The sequence below is a fragment of the Bufo gargarizans genome, chromosome 3 (assembly GCF_014858855.1).
Source record: "Bufo gargarizans isolate SCDJY-AF-19 chromosome 3, ASM1485885v1, whole genome shotgun sequence".
In the NCBI taxonomy this organism is placed as follows: Eukaryota; Metazoa; Chordata; class Amphibia; order Anura; family Bufonidae; genus Bufo; species Bufo gargarizans.
In genome coordinates, this window is record NC_058082.1 from 88,258,870 (window position 1) to 88,279,116 (window position 20,247).

At 43.5% G+C, this 20,247-nt stretch overlaps 1 protein-coding gene across 2 annotated transcripts; it reads left to right on the forward strand.

The window, feature by feature from the left end:
- Positions 1-4,725: 4,725 nt before the first annotated feature.
- Positions 4,726-19,209, forward strand: LOC122933027 (gap junction beta-2 protein-like). Of its 2 annotated transcripts, none has more exons than XM_044287760.1 (2): positions 4,726-4,884; positions 17,452-19,209. In XM_044287760.1, exon 2 carries the CDS (start codon positions 17,470-17,472, stop codon positions 18,214-18,216), a length of 747 nt encoding a protein of 248 aa, XP_044143695.1. In that variant the 5' UTR covers positions 4,726-4,884; positions 17,452-17,469; the 3' UTR covers positions 18,217-19,209. The 2 variants fall into 2 exon arrangements, with proteins under 2 accessions (XP_044143695.1, XP_044143696.1); XM_044287761.1 differs by lacking the exon at positions 4,726-4,884 and adding an exon at positions 6,022-6,168.
- Positions 19,210-20,247: the final 1,038 nt, after the last annotated feature.

A 20,247-nucleotide genomic window follows, 5' to 3' on the forward strand; every position in this document is an offset into this window, starting at 1 on the left:
ACTAAACACTGCAACTTTCTCCAATTATGTTCATTTCCCCTTATTTATTCTTACACAATGTAAAGTTATTAGATCAAATATTAAATCTACATATGAGTAAGGGCTCATGCACACAAACGTATTTTCTTTCCGTGTCCGTTCCTTTTTTTTTGCGGACCGTATGCCAAACTATTCATTTCAATGGGTCCGCAAAAAAAAACAGAGGGTACTCCGTGTGCATTCCATTTCCATATGTCCGTATTTCTGTTCCGCAAAAAAATAGAACATGTCCTATTATTGTCCGCATTACGGACAAAGATAGGACTGTTCTATTAGGGGCCAGATGTTCCGTTCTGCAAAATACGGTATGCACACGGACATCATCCGTATTTTATGCAAATCCGTTTTTTTGCGAACCGCAAAATTCATACGGTCGTGTACATGAGCCCTAAGAAATATTCCTCAAGCACATACTTTCCAATGGGGGCCATTTGTTCAGCTCATCAAGAGGTTAAAGGGAACCTATCACCGGGATTTTGTGTATAGCGCTGAGGACATGGGTTGCTAGATGGCCGCTAGCACATCCGCAATATCCAGTCCCCATAGCTCTGTGTGCTTTTATTGTGTAAAAAAACCGATTTGATACATATGCAAATTAACCTGAGATGAGTCCTGTACGTGAGATGAGTCAGGGACAGGACACATCTCAGGTTAATTTGCATATGTATCAAATCGGTTTTTTGACACAATAAAAGCACACAGTTAGGGTCCATTCACACGTCCGTTGTTTCTTTCCTGATCTGTTCCGTTTTTTGCGGAACAGATCTGGACCAGATCTGGACCCATTCATTTTCAATGGGTCCTGAAAAAAATCGGAGACGTCAGGGTTTCTCAATGGGCGTCTCCTTCTCCCTGGCTGTGACGCGATCCAATCACAGCGGAGAGCACCACAAACAGGGAGAAAAAAAAGCTCACCTTCTCCCTGACTGTGACGCTGTCCGCCCTGATTGGATTGCAGCAGAGCCAGGGAGAAGGGGACGCCCATTAAGAAACCCGATTATGGATCACTGTGTGGCAGCACGGCCACAGCAATGCATTGGGTCACAGCATGACTTTCCTTTCCATTTTTCCGTTCCGTTTTTCCGTATGCCATATACAGTATACAGTTTTTACAAATTGGGCTGGGCATAACATTTTCAATAGATGGTTTCGCAAAAACGGAACGGATACGGAAGACATACGGATGCATTTCCGTTTTTTTGGCGGACCCATTGACTTGAATGGAGCTAAGGACCGTGATTTGCGAACAAGAATAGGACATGTTCTATCTTTTCACGGTACGGAAATACTGAAACGGAATGCACACGGAGACACTTCAGTTTTTTTATTTGCTGAACCATTGAAATGAATTGTTCAGTATATGTACTGCATTCTGAACTAAAAAAAGGCCAGTATACTGAACGCAAAATACTGTCGTGTGCATGAGCCCTAACTGTCAGCCAAATGTACATTCAGCTGTCGTCTACCACTCAATGAATTCCTCATACACATACATGCTCAGTTTGGCAGAACCGACAGGCCCGTCGCTAACACACAGGCAAAACAAGCAATTGCTTGGGGCCCCGAGCTGGCTCGGGGCCCCAAGCAGAGCCGGTGCTTGTTTTGCCTGAGAGGCTGAGCGCTTGCCGCTCTAAAGAATCCTGCCTGCTGTGTCTGCTCTATGCTGTTGTTAATGTAGCGTGGCCGAGCTCTGTTCGGTCCGTGGTACAGGAGCTTTTGTTTCCTGTACCCGGCCGGACTGACAGGAAGTGCTCACTTAGTGTGCACTTCCTTTCAGTCCGGCCGGGTACAGGAAACAAATGCTCCTGTACCGCGGACCGAACAGAGCTCGGCCACGCTACACTAGAGGTGACAAGGGAGGGGGGGAGGAAATGAGAGAGAGTGACAAAGGAGGGAGGGGGGAGACAGTGACAAATGAGGGAGGGGGGGAGATAGTGACAAGGGAGGGGGAGAAGAGAGTGACAAGGGAGGGGGGGAATAATGAGAGTGACAAGGGAGGGGGGGGGGGGAATAATGAGAGTGACAAGGGAGGGGGGAATAATGAGAGTGACAAGGGAGGGGGGAATAATGAGAGTGACAAGGGAGGGGGGGGATAATGAGAGTGACAAGGGAGGGGGGGATAATGAGTGTGACAAGGGAGGGGGGGAATAATGAGAGTGACAAGGGAGGGGGGAATAATGAGAGTGACAAGGGGGGGAATAATGAGAGTGACAAGGAGGGGGGGGGGAATAATGAGAGTGACAAGGGAGGGGGGTAATGAGAGTGACAAGGGAGGGGGGGGAAATAATGAGAGTGACCAGGGAGGGGGGGGAATAATGAGAGTGACCAGGGAGGGGGGAATAATAAGAGTGACAAGGGAGGGGGGGGAATAATGAGAGTGACAAGGGAGGGGGGTAATGAGAGTGACAAGGGAGGGGGGGAATAATGAGAGTGACAAGGGAGGGGGGGAATAATGAGAGTGACAAGGGAGGGGGGAATAATGAGAGTGACAAGGGGGGGGAATAATGAGAGTGACAAGGAGGGGGGGGAATAATGAGAGTGACAAGGGAGGGGGGTAATGAGAGTGACAAGGGAGGGGGGGGGAATAATGAGAGTGACCAGGGAGGGGGGGGAATAATGAGAGTGACCAGGGAGGGGGGAATAATAAGAGTGACAAGGGAGGGGGGGGGAATAATGAGAGTGACAAGGGAGGGGGGTAATGAGAGTGACAAGGGAGGGGGGGAATAATGAGAGTGACAAGGGAGGGGGGGAATAATGAGAGTGACAAGGGAGGGGGGAATAATGAGAGTGACAAGGGGGGAAATAATGAGAGTGACAAGGGAGGGGGGGAATAATGAGGGGGACAAGGGAGGGGGGAATAATGAGGGGGACAAGGGAGGGGGGCATAATGAGAGTGACAAGGGGGGGGGGATAATGAGAGTGACAAGGGAGGGGGGGAATAAGAGTGACAAGGGAGTCCGCAGAGCCAGACCAAGAGCCAGACTGCAGCCAGAGACCAGATCATCTTATTGTCCTGGTGGTAAGTAGACAATGCAATATGTTTATTATGTAATTGTTTAGTTATTAATACTACATTGGAAACTAATTTACCTCACATTTAGGGTCCATTCACACATCCATGTGTGTTTTGCGGATCCACAAAACACGGACAGCGGCAATGTGCGTTCCGCATTTTGCGGACCGCACATTGCCAGCACTAAGAATATGCCTATTCTTGTCCGCTATTGCGGACAAGAATAGGACATGTTCTATTTTTTTCAGGATCGGAATTGCGGATCCGGGTCCGCAATTCCGGATCGGGGCCGCACGTGCGAAATGTATGGGTCCGCAATTCCGTTCCACAAAAAGAGACAGCTACAAGAAGCTGGATTAACCCTAAGGGAAACATAGCAGTTCTTTTAATTTAAAAGCTGAGAAAGGGGTGGGGTGGGCGTCAATTTTTATCTTGCCTAGGGCGGCAAAAAGTGTGGGTGAACTTAAACTGTATGGCTATACTGTGGGGGCCTCCATGTCTATTTTGCTTGGGGCCCCCAAATTCCTTCAAACGGCCCTGAGAACCGATATGTGTTTTCAATGGGGAGAGGGAAGAAGCTGCTGGTAGAGCCCTCTTCTGGAAGCTTGTCTTCCTTAAGGCATGTGAAAAATCAAGTTCCCCAATCCCCAATATGCTGAGGCATTTCATACATAATAAAAGGTCAGCCAGTTCTTCCAAAATCAGCTGGTTCCATTGACCTAAGTCTAATGTGCGTAGCCGCCTCTTGGCTTGTGTGTCCTCAGTACCCTGCACTGATATTTGCTGCTATCATATTGCATGTGAGTTTGCACTGAGATTGCAGAACAGCATTGTCACCACTGAGTCCTGGCATAACTGGAGCACTACATTGCATATATTTTACAGTGTGTTTTTATGGGGAATATTATCTACATCATTGGAGAGGACTACAATACAGCTGCTGGACTGCAGCAGGACATACCTTCTGTAGTTCACTGCTCCTCCTGCACAGAATAGTTTTTCCAGCTAAAAACGGAGGCATGAGTGTATGGGCAGGCAGGACCAGAGAACTGTGCTACAAAAACAGCAGATCTGTGATGGTGGGTGACTTCTATTGCTGTATATTGTAGCCTGCCTCCCAAGACAAAAAACACTAATGTATCCAAACACTACTTCTACCTGAAAGTAATTTCTTCTGGTATCTCCTCAAATACAGGAAAAAAAAAAAAAAAAAAGGCTACATTTTGGATCAGTTACCATTGATAAAAAAAAAATATTCAAAATGAAAAAGTCAAGACAAATGTTGAAACTTATAAATAGAAAACAATATATTTATAAATAGAAAAGACATAATTGTTTTCTTATGGTAGCAGTGGTCTTCAACCAGTGTCTGTCTGGTTGTTGATGAACCACAGCTCCCAGTCTCAGGTTGTTATGAATTATCATTGGAGGTCTGAAAATGCCTGAATAACTGCATTGCTCTAAAGCATTAGAATAAGCAAAAGGAGCTCCAAATAACCCCATGAGGATTCTCTCTTTAATAGAGGTCTACATTAATCACATCCACAATTATAATTCCCACAAAGGTACTATATTCATGTCAGTGCGCAGAGATTGTCTAATAAGTTACTATGTTGCAACTTACTAATTAGCATTGCTGTGGGTGGTGCCTGAGAGCATATAATAGTACCTCACAGTGAAGACCTAGAGAGTGGATGTGTCACTGTCTACCTGAGCTCCTGGAGCAGTCACTCTGGATTTCTACTAGATCTTGCTGTGTGAGACAGCTTTTATCCGTGTCCAGGACTGTGGGCACAACTTGTTGGATACATTAGCCACCCATCTGTGTACAGGTGAGTCCTTGATCTTCCTCATTCCACCACAAGCAGTCATTTTCTGTGCTGTGTACTACTGCTTCATAGACATTCCATTTACTGAACACACAATCTACGCAGTCAACTAGAAGTAAACAGTCCACCTGACTTACATGAATATCTTCTGATTCATTCCACCAAACCTGGCTAACCAGAGTCAAAAAATATGATATAATTGTACAAAACAAAGTGTCCAGAACAAAACTATCTAATACATAAATGAGCTGGAGCTTCTAGTTATAAATCACATGGAAGACTAGAGTCAGACAAAGGACATCTAGCATGAGGAGGAATCTGCTAACATAGGGTCAGTGACCATTTCATTCTCCTGGACATGGACACCAAGCAGGTACTGTTGATAGAAGCCACTGGTGTGGTGTAGATATTGGCTGTAGGTGGTGGGGTTATACCTTTCCCGGCCTCTTTAATATGTATAGAGGTAATTCTCAAGCTGTGTGTGTACCTACAGTAGCTCATGATACGGTAATTAATTTTCTACTCGTCAATGGCCATTGTCCTCAGGAAGTAGACACTGGTCTTCACCTATCTGCTTGTAGAAAAAATTGTTACTTGGGCTGTGATATGTAACCATGTTCCAGAAGTCTGTATAATGGATGGAAATGTTATTTAGGTTGAGGATTAGTTGTCTATCTTATAAAAAAAACTAGAACATCAGCATGTTAAGCTGGTGATGCAAAACGTAATTAACCTTAACTGCTTATTACCTTCTTTGAAGGCTGATTAACATAAAATTAATTAATTTGCCATGAAGGATGTCTGTCACATTTCAAGAAAAGGAATGCGCTATCTATCTATCTATCTATCTATCTATCTATCTTCTATCTATTCTCTCTCCTATATCCAGTACAGTTAGTAGTGAATACATAGGATCATTACATGGTCTATATGAAATGACTCTTTGGGAGTATAAAGACTTACAACCTGCAGGCCTAGAGGTCCTTTACTACATGTGATCTAGGGACAGAGTTCATTGGCACTGCACATGTCAGTAGCAGCCTGGGATCTTCAGCCATATCTACCATCATGCGATGCTGTTGGATGTGGCTGATTCCATTACATGTTTTAACAGAGCTGGACTGCTGATTACAAAACTCTGCACTCATTAGGGTGGATGTTGACACACCTGGATTATAATATATAAGTACCAGCCTATTGAAGTCACATGGAATAGCCTGCCCTGTACCGGTGAGGGTTTATTTTTGAGACGTCAATCCACAACTTTCTTTGGAAAGAAGATCAAAGGTGTGTATGATTTTCTTCTGGAAAGGTGGTTGGTGGTCTTGATTTATTTTTTACTTATGTAGCAGGTGGTGATGGGGCAGTGGCCATACACCAGTAGGTAGAGTTACATCATTGGTGATATTTGTATCTTTCTAGTGGAAGCTAAGTTACTACCAGGCTTTTTCCCCTAGGTTATACCACGAACACCATATTGGACTTGTGCTGCTTTTAGGACTAAGGGAAAACAGGTTAACATTAGAAATCAAGCTTCCCCTACATCCTAACAGCAGTAAAAGTCTGTTATTCTGTTGCTGTGCGGTCTAAAGCAAAACAGGTTAACATTAGAAATCAACGCTTCCCTTACATCCTAACAGCAGCACAAGTCCATTATTGAGCTTCTGTTAGGTCTAAGGGAAAACTGATTACATTTAGAAATCAATGCTTACTAATCACTTACTAATGTAATGTTACCAGAGAAGTGCCAATGTCCTCATCTCTAAAGTGTTGTTCCCTTGTTGAACTTACAGTACTGCGCTTTGGTACTAATATGGCTGCTGAAGGAGGAGCAGACCCACCATCAGCAGTCAGCATTGAATAACACTGAGCATGGCACTAGAAAACCAGCGCATGCGCACTGCCAGATATTTAACCAGTGGTGGCCACTTATGGACTGGTCTGGCCACATGCCCCTTCATCAACAGCCATGTTGGGTCTGGATCCATAATGTGATTGAGTTAGACTGTATTAGCACTTCAGAAATGAGGACATCAGTGCTGTTCTGGTAATATTATATAAGTAACTCCATATCTGTAAAAATTTGTAGAAAGCGTACAAACCCTTTAACCACTTCAACCCCGCTAGCTAAAACCCCCTTAATGACCAGGCCACTTTTTACACTTCTGCACTACACTACTTTCACCGTTTATTGCTCGGTCATGCAATTTACCACCCAAATGAATTTTACCTCCTTTTCTTCTCACTAATAGAGAAGAAAAGGAGAGAAATATCTTGGCAAAAGACAACTTTTCCAATTTTTTTATACAAAGTTGGCATTTGACCAAGATATTTTTCTCACCCAGCATGGGTATATGTAAAATGACACCCCAAAACACATTCCCCAACTTCTCCTGAGTACGGCAATACCACATGTGTGACACTTTTTTGCAGCCAAGGTGGGCAAAGGGGCACATATTCCAAAGAGCACCTTTCGGATTTCACAGGCCATTTTTTACACATTTTGATTGCAAAGTTCTTCTCACACATTTGGGCCCCTAAATTGCCAGGGCAGTATAACTACGCCACAAGTGACCCCATTTTGGAAAGAAGACACCCCAAGGTATTCCGTGAGGGGCATGGCGAGTACCTCGAATTTTGTATTTTTTGCCGCAAGTTAGTGGAATATGAGACTTTTTAAGGGAAAAAAAAAAATATAAAAAATCATCATTTTCCGCTAACTTGTGACAAAAAATAAAAAATTCTAGGAACTCGCCGTGCCCCTCACGGAATACCTTGGGGTGTCTTCTTTCCAAAATGGGGTCACTTGTGGCGTAGTTATACTGCCCTGGCAATTTAGTGGCCCAAATGTGTGAGAAGTACCTTGCAATCAAAATGTGTAAAAAATGGCCTGCGAAATCCGAAAGGTGCTCTTTGGAATGTGTGCCCCTTTGCCCACCTTGGCAGCAAAAAAGTGTGACACATCTGGTATCGCCGTACTCAGGAGAAGTTGGGGAATGTGTTTTGGGGTGTCATTTTACATATACTCATGCTGGCTGAGAGAAATATCTTGGCAAAAGACAACTTTTCCCATTTTTTTATACAAAGTTGTCTTTTGCCAAGATATTTTTCTCACCCAGCATGGGTATATGTAAAATGACACCCCAAAACACATTCCCCAACTTCTCCTGAGTACGGCGATACCAGATGTGTCACACTTTTTTGCAGCCTAGATGCGCAAAGCAACCCAAATTCCTTTAAGGAGGGCATGTTTAGACATTTGGATCCCAGACTTCTTCTCACGCTTTAGGGCCCCTAAAAAGCCAGGGCAGTATAAATACCCCACATGTGACCCCACTTTGGAAAGAAGACACCCCAAGGTATTCCGTGGGGGGCATGGCGAGTTCCTAGAATTTTTATTTTTTTGCATAAGTTAGCGTAAATTGATTTTTTTTTTAGTTTTTTTCTCACAAAGTCTTACTTTCCGCTAACTTAGGACAAAAATTTCAATCTTTCATGGACTCAATATGGTCCTCAGCGAATACCTTGGGGTGTCTTCTTTCCGAAATGGGGTCACATGTGGGGTATTTATACTGCCCTGGCTTTTTAGGGGCCCTAAAGCGTGAGAAGAAGTCTGGAATATAAATGTCAAAAAAAAATTACGCATTTGGATTCCGTGAGGGGTATGGTGAGTTCATGTGAGATTTTATTTTTTTACACAAGTTAGTGGAATATGAGACTTTGTAAGAAAAAAATAAAAAATAAAAATAAAATATTTCCGCTAACTTGGGCCAAAAAAATGTCTGAATGGAGCCTTACAGGGGGGGTGATCAATGACAGGGGGGTGATCACCCATATAGACTCCCTGATCACCCCCCTGTCATTGATCACCCCCCTGTAAGGCTCCATTCAGACGTCCGTATGATTTTTACGGATCCATGGATACATGGATCGGATCCGCAAAACACATGCGGGCGTCTGAATGGAGCCTTACAGGGGGGTGATCAATGACAGGGGGGTGATCAGGGAGTGTATATGGGTGATCACCCCTCTGTCATTGATCACCCCCCTGTAAGGCTCCATTCAGACGTCCGTATGTGTTTTGCGGATCCGATCCATGTATCCGTAAAAATCATACGGACGTCTGAATGGAGCCTTACAGGGGGGTGATCAATGACAGGGGGTGATCAGGGAGTGCATATGGGTGATCACCCCCCTGTCATTGATCACCCCCCTGTAAGGCTCCATTCAGACGTCCGTATGATTTTTACGGATCCATGGATACATGGATCGGATCCGCAAAACACATGCGGACGTCTGAATGGAGCCTTACAGGGGGGTGATCAATGACAGGGGGTGATCAGGGAGTGTATATGGGTGATCACCCCCTTGTCATTGATCACTCCCCTGTAAGGCTCCATTCAGACGTCCGCATGTGTTTTGCGGATCCGATCCATGTATCCATGGATCCGTAAAAATCATACGGACGTCTGAATGGAGCCTTACAGAGGGGTGATCAATGACAGGGGGGTGATCAATGACAGGGAAGTGATCAGGAAGTCTATATGCGTGATCACCCCCTTGTCATTGATCACTCCCCTGTAAGTCTCCATTCAGACGTCCGCATGTGTTTTGCGGATCCGATCCATGGATCCGTAAAAATCATACGGACGTCTGAATGGAGCCTTACAGGGGGGTGATCAATGACAGGGGGGTGATCAATGACAGGGAAGTGATCAGGAAGTCTATATGCGTGATCACCCCCTTGTCATTGATCACTCCCCTGTAAGGCTCCATTTAGACGTCCGCATGTGTTTTGCGGATCCGATCCATGTATCCGTGGATCCGTAAAAATCATACAGACGTCTGAATGGAGCCTTACAGGGGGGTGATCAATGACAGGGGGTGATCAGGGAGTCTGTATGGGGTGATCAGGGGTGATCAGTGGTTCATAAAGGGTTAATAAGTGACAGGGGGGGGGTTTAGTGTAGTGTAGTGGTGTTTGGTGCTACTTTAGTGAGCTGCCTGAGTCCTCTGGTGGTCGATCCAAACAAAAGGGACCACCAGAGGACCAGGTAGCAGGTATATTAGATGCTGTTATCAAAACAGCGTCTAATATACCTGTTAGGGGTTAAAAAAAATCACATCTCCAGCCTGCCAGCGAACGATCGCCGCTGGCAGGCTGGAGATCCACTCGCTTACCTTCCGTTCCTGTGAGCGCGCGCGCCTCTGTGCGCGCGTTCACAGGAAATCTCGGCTCTCGCGGGAGGACGCGTATATGCGTCTACCCAGAAGAGCAGGGCCGCCGGCAGGACGCAATCCTGCATACGGCGGTCCTGAGGAGGTTAATATTGATCGGATGGCCGATCATCTGTGTATGGGGGCCTCCTAAATCTCTCTGATCTAGATGTTGAGGGGGTGGGGGACAAGGATCTGTTGTATTGGGTTTCAGCGTGCCTGATCCTTTGATTCTCATGGGATACTGCCCACCCTCTTAGCACCCTCTGCCCATACAGAACAGTTGGGAGGAATAGCTGTCAGCTGAACAAGTGATTAGTCGACAGCAGAAAGTGCACAAAATGTTTAATTTAGTGGCTCACCCCCTTCCTTGCTCTGAATAAGGTGCTCTGGCTCTATGACTCACCCAGTCAAACTTGGATAATTGAATTGTAAATATAGACAGGCACACTTCATTTGGAGTACTCTGGATAAATTTAGTTTATATCATTCATATATTCATTTATTGATCAACAAATATATATAAAAAAGTAAAGTAGAAATAATAAAAATAACCACCATTAAAATATATTTAAAATATACAAATGTCCCTCTATTTGTTGTATATGCTGTGAATGGTTGAGATTTCCTTCACCTCCTAAACAACAACCAATGAGGAACTACATATATCTCTATCTACTCCATGTATTTCTTTTTTTTTTTTATTTGATCCAATTTTTTATGTTCTCTTTCTTTCCAATATAATATAAAACAAATTAAAATAAGCAAATATTCCCAATGGATACTTTGTATCATTGTATGATTGTATAGTTCATTTCTATCTAAAAACAGTGCTTTTTTGTTGCCATGGCAATATCGCCAGGAAGCATATAAACGAGCATTCATGAGATGTGATTACATCGGTTGCCAGAAGAAGCGCATTTGCGTGAAACGGCCGTCGCCGCTTTGAACTGCATGAAAGTTTGTCCGCCCCTGCCATGTATGTATATGTCTTTTTAGACGAATAAAGGAGTTCAATTCAACAAATGGTGGATGCCGCCTTACAATTTGCTCTATGTTTTGAGTTTCATTGAAGACTTTTTCGGCTGAGCACCGCATGATTTATATACACGTGTATACAGGATTGCCAATTGGTTCATGTTTCTGAGGTTTAGGCAGTGCCGCCCTATCTTTATCCTATATATATCTGAGTTCATAGTTCCTTTCTATTCCCAATGCACTGATCAGCAATGTATAGATAAAACAACCAGTTCCAATAGATACTTTATATTATTATATAGTTCATTTATAGCGCAAGAAAATTTAGACTAGAACCTTCAGAATCACGGGTGCATATCCATGAAGCAAACATAATTAGAAAAAACAAGATGGCTGCACACCGTTATATATACAAACAATAGAGCTAAGAAATGGGGGTCATTCTAGATAAAAGTGGTACAATACCGACTATAAATGAGTAATGGAAGCTCTTAGCGCACATACGTGTCGGGCCCATCTCCCAGGCGTCAAGGTGGCTTCCGCAGATGGGTCCCTAACACTAGTATACTGCCTCACTTTGGACTTACTTAACCCTACAATATTCAGGGCAGTGTAGGAACCAGCTACAAACGTACTCTGCTCAGAAGTAAGGCTTAAGTAAGTCCAAAGTGAGGCAGTATATTTAGTGTTAGGGACCCATCTGCGGAAGCCACCTTGACGCCTGGGAGATGGGCCCGACACGTATGTGCGCTAAGAGCTTCCATTGACTCATTTATAGTCGGTATTGTACCACTTTTATCTAGAATGACCCCCATTTCTTAGCTCTATTGTTTGTATATAAAACGGTGTGCAGCCATCTTGTTTTTTGTAATTATCGTTAACTTATAATCACAATGCGCTGATTCCTGGGTCTCATTTATATTGATGGCATTGTTTACACAGTAGTAATTGAGAGTCTGTACTCACTGTTTAGAGATAAGTTGCTACCCTCCGTGGCGTCCCACGTGGTAGCTACAGAGCTTCCCTTTAGATTCAGCGTCTCTCGCTGTCTCCGGCACTGATAGTCATACCTGTATTATGGTGACTAAATCTCGGCTTCCCACGTGGTGAGGGAATCCCCGCGTCCCACATGGTGAGACGCACTTTGTCTTGACCGTCTGGATTTCACAGTATCTCTCACGTATTATATGTGGAGCGCTCCACACTTCATCTGTCCTTATTCCAAAGAGCTAAATTTTCCATCTATAAATTAGTGGGTTGTTTTGGTGGGTCCTGAACTCTGCAAATATCTACCAGTTGTACCAGACGCGTTTCGGAGTTATGCAGACTCCTTTCCAGGGAAAGTGGGTATAAAAGTGGGAAGGACTCCAAAACAATTATGGCCACTGAAGAAGGAGTCAGCATAACTCAGAAACGCCAAAACAACCCACTAATTTATAGATGGAAAATCTAGCTCTTTGGAATAAGGACAGATGAAGTGTGGAGCGCTCCACATATAATACGTGAGAGATACTGTGAAATCCGGGCGGACAGAGTGCCGCTCACCACGTGGGAAGCCGAGAATCAGTCACCATAATACAGGTATGACTATCCGTGCCGGAGACAGCGAGAGACGCTGAATCTGAGAGAAGCGCTGTATCTACCAGTGCTTGAGGAAAATCCCATTGAGAGGATTGAAACGTTGCATGCTTGGTGAATAAAGTTTTTTTACTTCCTTACTACGTGGATGTGCTGCGGAATTCTTTCATTCTACACACACAATTCAGCTATCCGCAGGACCAGCATTGGTCATTGTAAGAAAATATCACAACATTCATCTTATCTGGGTAACTTTCCTGTGGAAAATAGTTCTGGCCATAGCAAAAATCTGTTCAACTGAATGTGTGCATTGCCTTACATGAGACTATTTCATGCTTAAAGGGATAGACCAGAGTTAGAAAAACATGGCAGCTTTCTTATTAAAAAAATAAATAAATGAAGCAGCACCACCCCTGTCCACAGGTTGTATGTGGTATTGCAACTCAGTTTTATTCACTTCAGTGGAACTGATCTGCAATACCGGACACAACCCATGGACAGGTGTGACACTGTTTATGGAGGACAGAAGACCTATTTTTCTAATCCTGGACAATCCTTTTAATGGCGATCATGAACAGTGGCCAGCAGATTTTTGGTAATAGGTAAAGATTATGATTTTGCTGCCACATACACATTGATTATCTATTGAAGGGCTAACGATTGGTCTTATCGGCTGCATTATTGAGTCCCAGAGCAGAATATGAGACTGAAGTAAAACTGTGACATCTGTGTCCTTTAACCGTATATGGCGGCCATATTCTTAAGGAAAAAGAGAAGCTTAGAAGAATGTAAACACCTCTAATAAGCGAGGCCTCATAAAGCGAGCACCTCGCCTGACTGCGCTCCAGGCCCTTCTCAGATAAACTGTTTATTGGGCTCCTCGCCACCGCACCCTTAGAAATAAGTCTTATATCCTCTCCCCTCCATATGGAGGCAGGATCCAGGGAGATCCGTTCTTCTGGTTGTCGTCCATTAATTACTCATTTAATAAGAGGAGGAGTGGTTCCTCCAGCTCCAAGCGTAAACTGGTTGCATCCTGCTATTACTATTAGTCATATTGTGTCACAAGTAGTTACTGTAATTACGTATGAAATATACATTACACAATATTAGTAAGTATGTTATTTTTGCCGCGCATCATCTCTTACACTGTACTGTATGGACAAGATGACTCCTTGGTCTGTGCACCTCCCTGTGTGCAGGGGTGAAAAGTAACTGCAGTGGTATAACAAGAATACTCATAGGTTACCTCCTGCTAGAAGGAAGTGAAGCAAACCTTTTATAGCACCGTGTTTCCAATCTTACATTTGAGTATTGCTGTTCTAGTATGAGTTGGCTGAAATGATTTGCATAAATTGTAGCACCTGTACCTGTAGAAGAAAGTATCAGTGCGTCTTGTGAATAGTGGGTGAAGAAAGTTTGCCAAATTTCAAAAGTCTCTAAGTTTATCGATAGATCTATTCTATAGGATGCCTGGTACTAGTGAAAAATCCTGGTAACTTTATGGAGCATAGGAAAACATCATTTACTGAGATGTTGTAGCACCATCTAGTGGTCAACAGAGCAGCACTTTCACTTGACCCTTGGACTTGCACATACAGCGCGATGCACAGACCTGGATGACAGAACATGGTGAATCTTGATTAGAAGAACAAACTGTCCCTGTAGGGGCAATAGGTCAATAATCCTTATCAGTCAATTCTGGAAAAAGCAATCTGTGCCATTCCTGTAGGGAAAAACAAAAGCAAAACAGAGTTTATCTCCTCTGATAGCAGTCACACAAAGCGCAGGGATATCATCTGTCAAGGTCTCCTTAGATAGGACAATTCAGCAGGCGGGAAGAAAGAGTTCCCGGCAATTGCCTGCTCGTTAGTGGAGGAGAGCGCTGCTATTACATGCAGTGATCTCCTCCACAGTATGGGGAGTAGTGATCGCTAATGCCATCCCTCATCCCAATACAGACTCCTTATTTGCCGGTGGCAGAGCATGATTAGACGCACATTCTGCTGCAGGCAAACAGCGATTTAGGTGTCTACACAAATGATCCAATTGCTCATCGGGTAATTGGCGGCTCCTTTACACTGCTAGATAATCGCTAACGAGCACAGCTATGAACACTCATTAGCGATTATCTGGAGGATTCTTAGCCCCTGTAACGGGCTGCTTAGCTTTATTACTGGAATTATTCAGAAAATCTGTACAATGTATCACATCAACCTCCTATGTGAAAGGTTGTAAGGAATCAGCATTTATGTAGTTAACTGCGGAATAAGCTGCATTGTGGTGCTGACATCTACTGCCTGGATGTGTGAACTCATGTGAACTATTTTTGGATCAGCTATTTATTGCCCCAGCAATATACTGCTTGAAATCTTAATTTACTCTAAAAATTCTCTTAAAGAGGTTTTCCTGTTTGCATCACCATTCTGTAAAATAATCCTTTATGAAGTTTCTTTTACCTTTATTGCTTCTGTCTCCCGTTCTGGGCTGTGGTCACATGACCATGTCCTTGCAGCTGTTTCTTATTTCCTGTGATGTTATGTCCATGGGCGGGGCAGTGATAGGGGAGTGTCTATGTAACTGGCTGGGTGGGAGGAGCCATAAGCTAGCTGGGTGTTGTTAGAGGTGTAGATGGAGATGTGGCAGAGGAAGGAGAAGTGCATCATGGGTTTGGTTGGATGCAGGAACGGGAAGTGCTACTTACAGGATGGAAAAAAACCAGAGGCATTGGTTTACATATTAATAATAGGTCAGGAGAGTACAAATAAAAAAAAAATGCATGGGGAAGATGAACCCCTTAATCTGCTTTCATCATGAAGCATTGTACAATTTTCCTACTGCTCTTGACATTTCTCAAAACCTCTGCTTGCTGACTTCAATAGGAACTTTCATTGTGTCAGAAGGTAAAGATCTCCCCTGGCAATGTGATGAACACGGGTGCTCGGTTTATTACAGTCCCCGGCTCGGATGCACACGCTGTACTACCAGTTCTGTATCTATGTGATTATTTATGATCAGGATTGATATTTAGTCAATGGAAGTTAACAATGAATGACTGCAAGCAGAGATCTTGATAGGCACGGGGAACAGACAGTATGTTGGAAAATTGAAAAACTTTGTAACAGTTAAGTCTAATGGAGGGTCTAAAAAGGGGGCACATGACACAGGGTTCCTCTCTGGTGCTCTTTCCCTCTCTGCCATGCACAGGTTCCTCATAATAAAATATCCAGCAAGTGTTTAGTGTTTCATGTAACTTGCATTAATGAGGTTATGTCTTAGTTCTAATCATTTGGCAGTTGGGATTCTATAGGTGGATGTACACTTCATATAGCTGTTATTGTCTGTTCCTCCAGACCCTTCCCCAATACACATACACCCGCTATGTGAAGAAGGGAGAAATTGTTTGCCAGACACCTCTGACAGCAGATTATCCTCATACAGGACAAAAGGATCAGGTGTGTTGAAATTCCCCCTATACATTAAAGGGCATCTGTCAGCAGATTTGTACCTATGACACTGGCTGACCTGTTACATGTGCACTTGGCAGATGAAGACATCTGTGTTGGTCCCATGTTCATATGTGCCCGCATTGCGGAGAAAAATGATGCTTTAATATATGCAAATGATCCTCTAGGAGCAACGGGGGCGTTACCATTACACCTAGAGGCTCAGTTCTCTCTGCAACTGCCGTTCCCTCTCCACTTTGATTGACAGAACCAGGCAGTGTAAACATCATCATGCCTGGCCCTGTCAGTCAAAGTGGAGAGGGAACGGCAGTTGAAGAGAGAGCAGAGCCTCTAGGTGTAACGGCAACACCCCTGTTTCTCCTAGAGATTCATTTGTATATTTTTCTCAGCAATGCGGGCACAAACGAACATGGGACCAACACAGACGCCTTCAGCTGCCAAATGCACATACAACAGGTCAGCCAGTGTCAAAGGTACAAATCTGCTGACAGATGCCCGTAAATGGTTTCCTGGCACTGCCAAAATTGGCACCCCATACTTCTGCTGGAAGTCAGCCAGAGAACTACAAAGCTATGTCCACTGTGCAGTGGACGGAGGTGGTTACGGCAGCGCTGCTTCTGCTGAAGTGAGTGGTGGATGGAGCTGTGTACTTCCAGAACAGCTGATCGATGGAGTGGGGGATATCTGACTTTCGCCGATCAGACAGTGATGGCCTATTCCGAGGATGGGCCTTCACTTGTAAAATTCTGGACAACCCCTTTAACCAATCTCATCAAATAACTGATTCTATTCTGTTTTAAGTAGAGAGGAGGCCACACATACATAGTTCCTCTCCAAAAATGTTTGGAATGGAATGGAGTGAGAATATACATGGGATTCTCATTAAGTGACTATAAATGAATGTCTTCTCCATCAAGATAGGGTTTGGACCAGGATCAGCTTATTTTCAGACTGACAGAAGTTCTAGTTGCTAGACCTTCACGAGCTGTCATCTTGACTATGTTTTCTGGATCTTAACATGATGTGTTAGGTCTTATTATATAACGTTATGGGGGAGATTTATCAAAACAGGTGCAAAGGAAAAATGGCTTAGTTGCCCAAAGCAAGCAATCAGATTTTACCTTTCACTTTTCAGAGCTCCTTTGGAAAATGAGAGGATCAATCAGATAGGCTGCTATGGGCAACTAAACCAGTTTTCCTTTGCACCAGTTTGGATAAATATCCCAGTTTGTGTTATGTCATTACTTAATGCCAATTTTTTCTTACCAAAGCCTCCTCCAGGTATTTGACTATCTTCTGTCATCTAACATGCTTTCTATCTATCTTCCAGAAACGATCTACAAACAATATGGATTGGGGAAGTCTTTATGAAATCATTGGAGGAGTCAACAAACATTCCACCAGCATCGGCAAAATCTGGCTCTCTGTGCTCTTTATATTCCGTATTATGATCCTGGTGGTGGCTGCAGAGAGCGTCTGGGGCGATGAACAGTCAGACTTCACCTGCAACACCTTACAGCCCGGGTGCAAGAATGTTTGCTATGATCACCACTTCCCAGTCTCTCATATCAGGCTCTGGTGCCTTCAACTCATTTTTGTAGCCACACCGGCACTGCTGGTTGCTATGCATGTGGCCTACCTGAAGCATGAAGAGAAAAGACAACTACAGAAGAGCGGACAGTGTGATGAAAAGAACTTGGAAGCCCTGAAACAGCGTAAAATTAGAATTGTAGGCACGTTGTGGTGGACCTACACTGTCAGCATTATGTTCAGAGTCATATTCGAAGCTGCTTTCATGTACCTCTTCTACTTCCTCTACACTGGTTTCCATATGCAGCGTCTAGTGAAATGTTCAAACTGGCCTTGTCCCAATCTGGTGGACTGTTTCATTTCTCGGCCTACTGAAAAGACCGTATTTACCTTCTTCATGGTTATTGTCTCCGGCATTTGCATGGTCCTCAACGTGGCAGAGCTATGCTATCTCATTATCCAGGCCTCATTGAGAAGATCCAGGAAAAATGCCAGGAAGCACATGAACCATATTAGCGGGCCAGAAGAGAAGCAGAACATGTTAAACGAGCAGAAGGAGCAATAATTCAAGAGAAGCTGTCGTTTAGGGGTTCCTTGTTAAACCCAGCCTACCGTTATGTCCAAAGAAAAAGACTCAGCTCTCAGAAAAGCTCATCTGACCTAAAGAGAAACTTGTGGATCCAGAAAAAGGAGCTGTAGATTATAAATGACAGTCAAAAGTATTTCTATTTCTGCATTTAATGTTTTTTGGGTGTTTTTTTTTTTACTGTTTATGTTACAAAAGTTACTTAAGATGGTAACAGATGAATTTTGTAAATTTCATGACTGTATGTGAATGATAACACTGCCAATTTTCTTATTAAGAGGTTAATATGAGACGCGTGCAATGAGATGATGACCGAGGTAAGTCAAGACTGAACTATATTGTATTAATCCATTTTTACTTGCCTCAGAATGTTTTATACAAATATGTGTTAGGAGGAGTGTTCTCATTTTAGTGTGTGTACTGACACATATCTAAGACCATAGGGATTGTCCTAATCCCACCCAGAACTGCCTTGCAGGGTGCATATTGCTGCCTTCAATACATTTGCTGCTGAGATGGAGCAGGAGAGAGGTGAGAAACTTCTTTACTGAAGGTGGAACTTGAAACTTTGCATCCAGTGTAAAGTGTTTTTTGTTTTTGTTTTCTTTTATTTCACTTTTCAGAAGAGAATGAGAAACATTTAATAAAGTTTTTTTCTGTAACGACTTTATAATTTGACCACTTTGTATGCTGGATTGATATCCTTCTTCTGCCTGGCGGGGTATAGGTGCTTGTAGTGTGGATTTACAGCTGGAATGTTACTTTTTGTGCAAAAAATCCAGAAGAGCAATTTAAATGTTGATGTAAGAATAATGTTCTGTCAGACCAAATACTCATGTCTTTTTGGGATCTTCCCAGCTGTAATACCAGCAATAGGTCACTAGAGGGAGCGGTGCAAGTACAATTGTCAGAATGTAAGAATATTTTTGTATTAATGTCTATGTATAGTTTGAATAAATAATTTTTACTATACTTTTTCTCTGTTTTTTTAAGTGATGATGGGTTGTAGAATATCCAGGCCTTTGAATAGCTATCCAGTCTCAATGACTGGAAAAAAAGTATATGCACAACACTGCTATAGATAGGCCTAAGCTTCTTATTAATCTCAATAATAAGAAGGTGCTTATGAATTGTACAACGAGCTTGTCAGAGTTGGAGTACTTCTAGACATCAGAGAGCATGGGCCCCCACACGGGATGTCCCTTTACAGCGTCGGCCAGCAGTCCCTTGGACCCACCAGAGGAAATTATTCTGAGGGTCCTCCCTCTGTGTATATAGGACCTTAAGGGCCTTGTTTTATTAGGGTCAATTATTGTCAGAGTTTGGGCCTGGAACTCTGATGGGCCCTGTTCCTTTATAAGCCAGAGTGGAGTGGGAGAGCGGCTAAGGAAAACGTGTCTTTCACTTTGGTAGACATGTTCTGTCCGTGCATTGAACGGACTACCATTCATGTAATGCTACAATTCACCTGTAGTGGCCGCTGCAGGTAAAATGTGCAGCCAGCGGTATTTCCACTTGCAAACAGCTGGTTTTGCCAGAGGTCTCTGGAGTCGGATTGCAGGTACAATATTCAAGGACACCTTTAACATCTTTTTTTTCTTCTGCAGAATGCACTTGGATTTCTGCAGGCCAAGTGTGAATATCACCCTCAGAAGTTCATGAATATGCTGTAATTTTTCTGGCCCCTGTTGACCCATCTGAGGTCACTTACATGTGGAGTGGGAAAACTTTGTCATTGAAGAAGTATTGTGTATCATTCTAGGGCAGGGGTCAGCAACCTTCGGAACTCCAGCTGTTCTGAAACTACAACTCCCAGCATGCTCCATTCATTTCTATGAGAGTTCAGAGAAAAGCAGAGCAAGTATGTATGCTGGGAATTGTAGTTTCACAACACATGGAGTGCTGGAGGTTGCCTACCCCTATTCTAGGGATCCACAGTGAGGACCAACTTGTATTCCGGTCATGTACCTGCAGGTGGTAATAAGTTCCAATTCATGGGTTGGTTACACG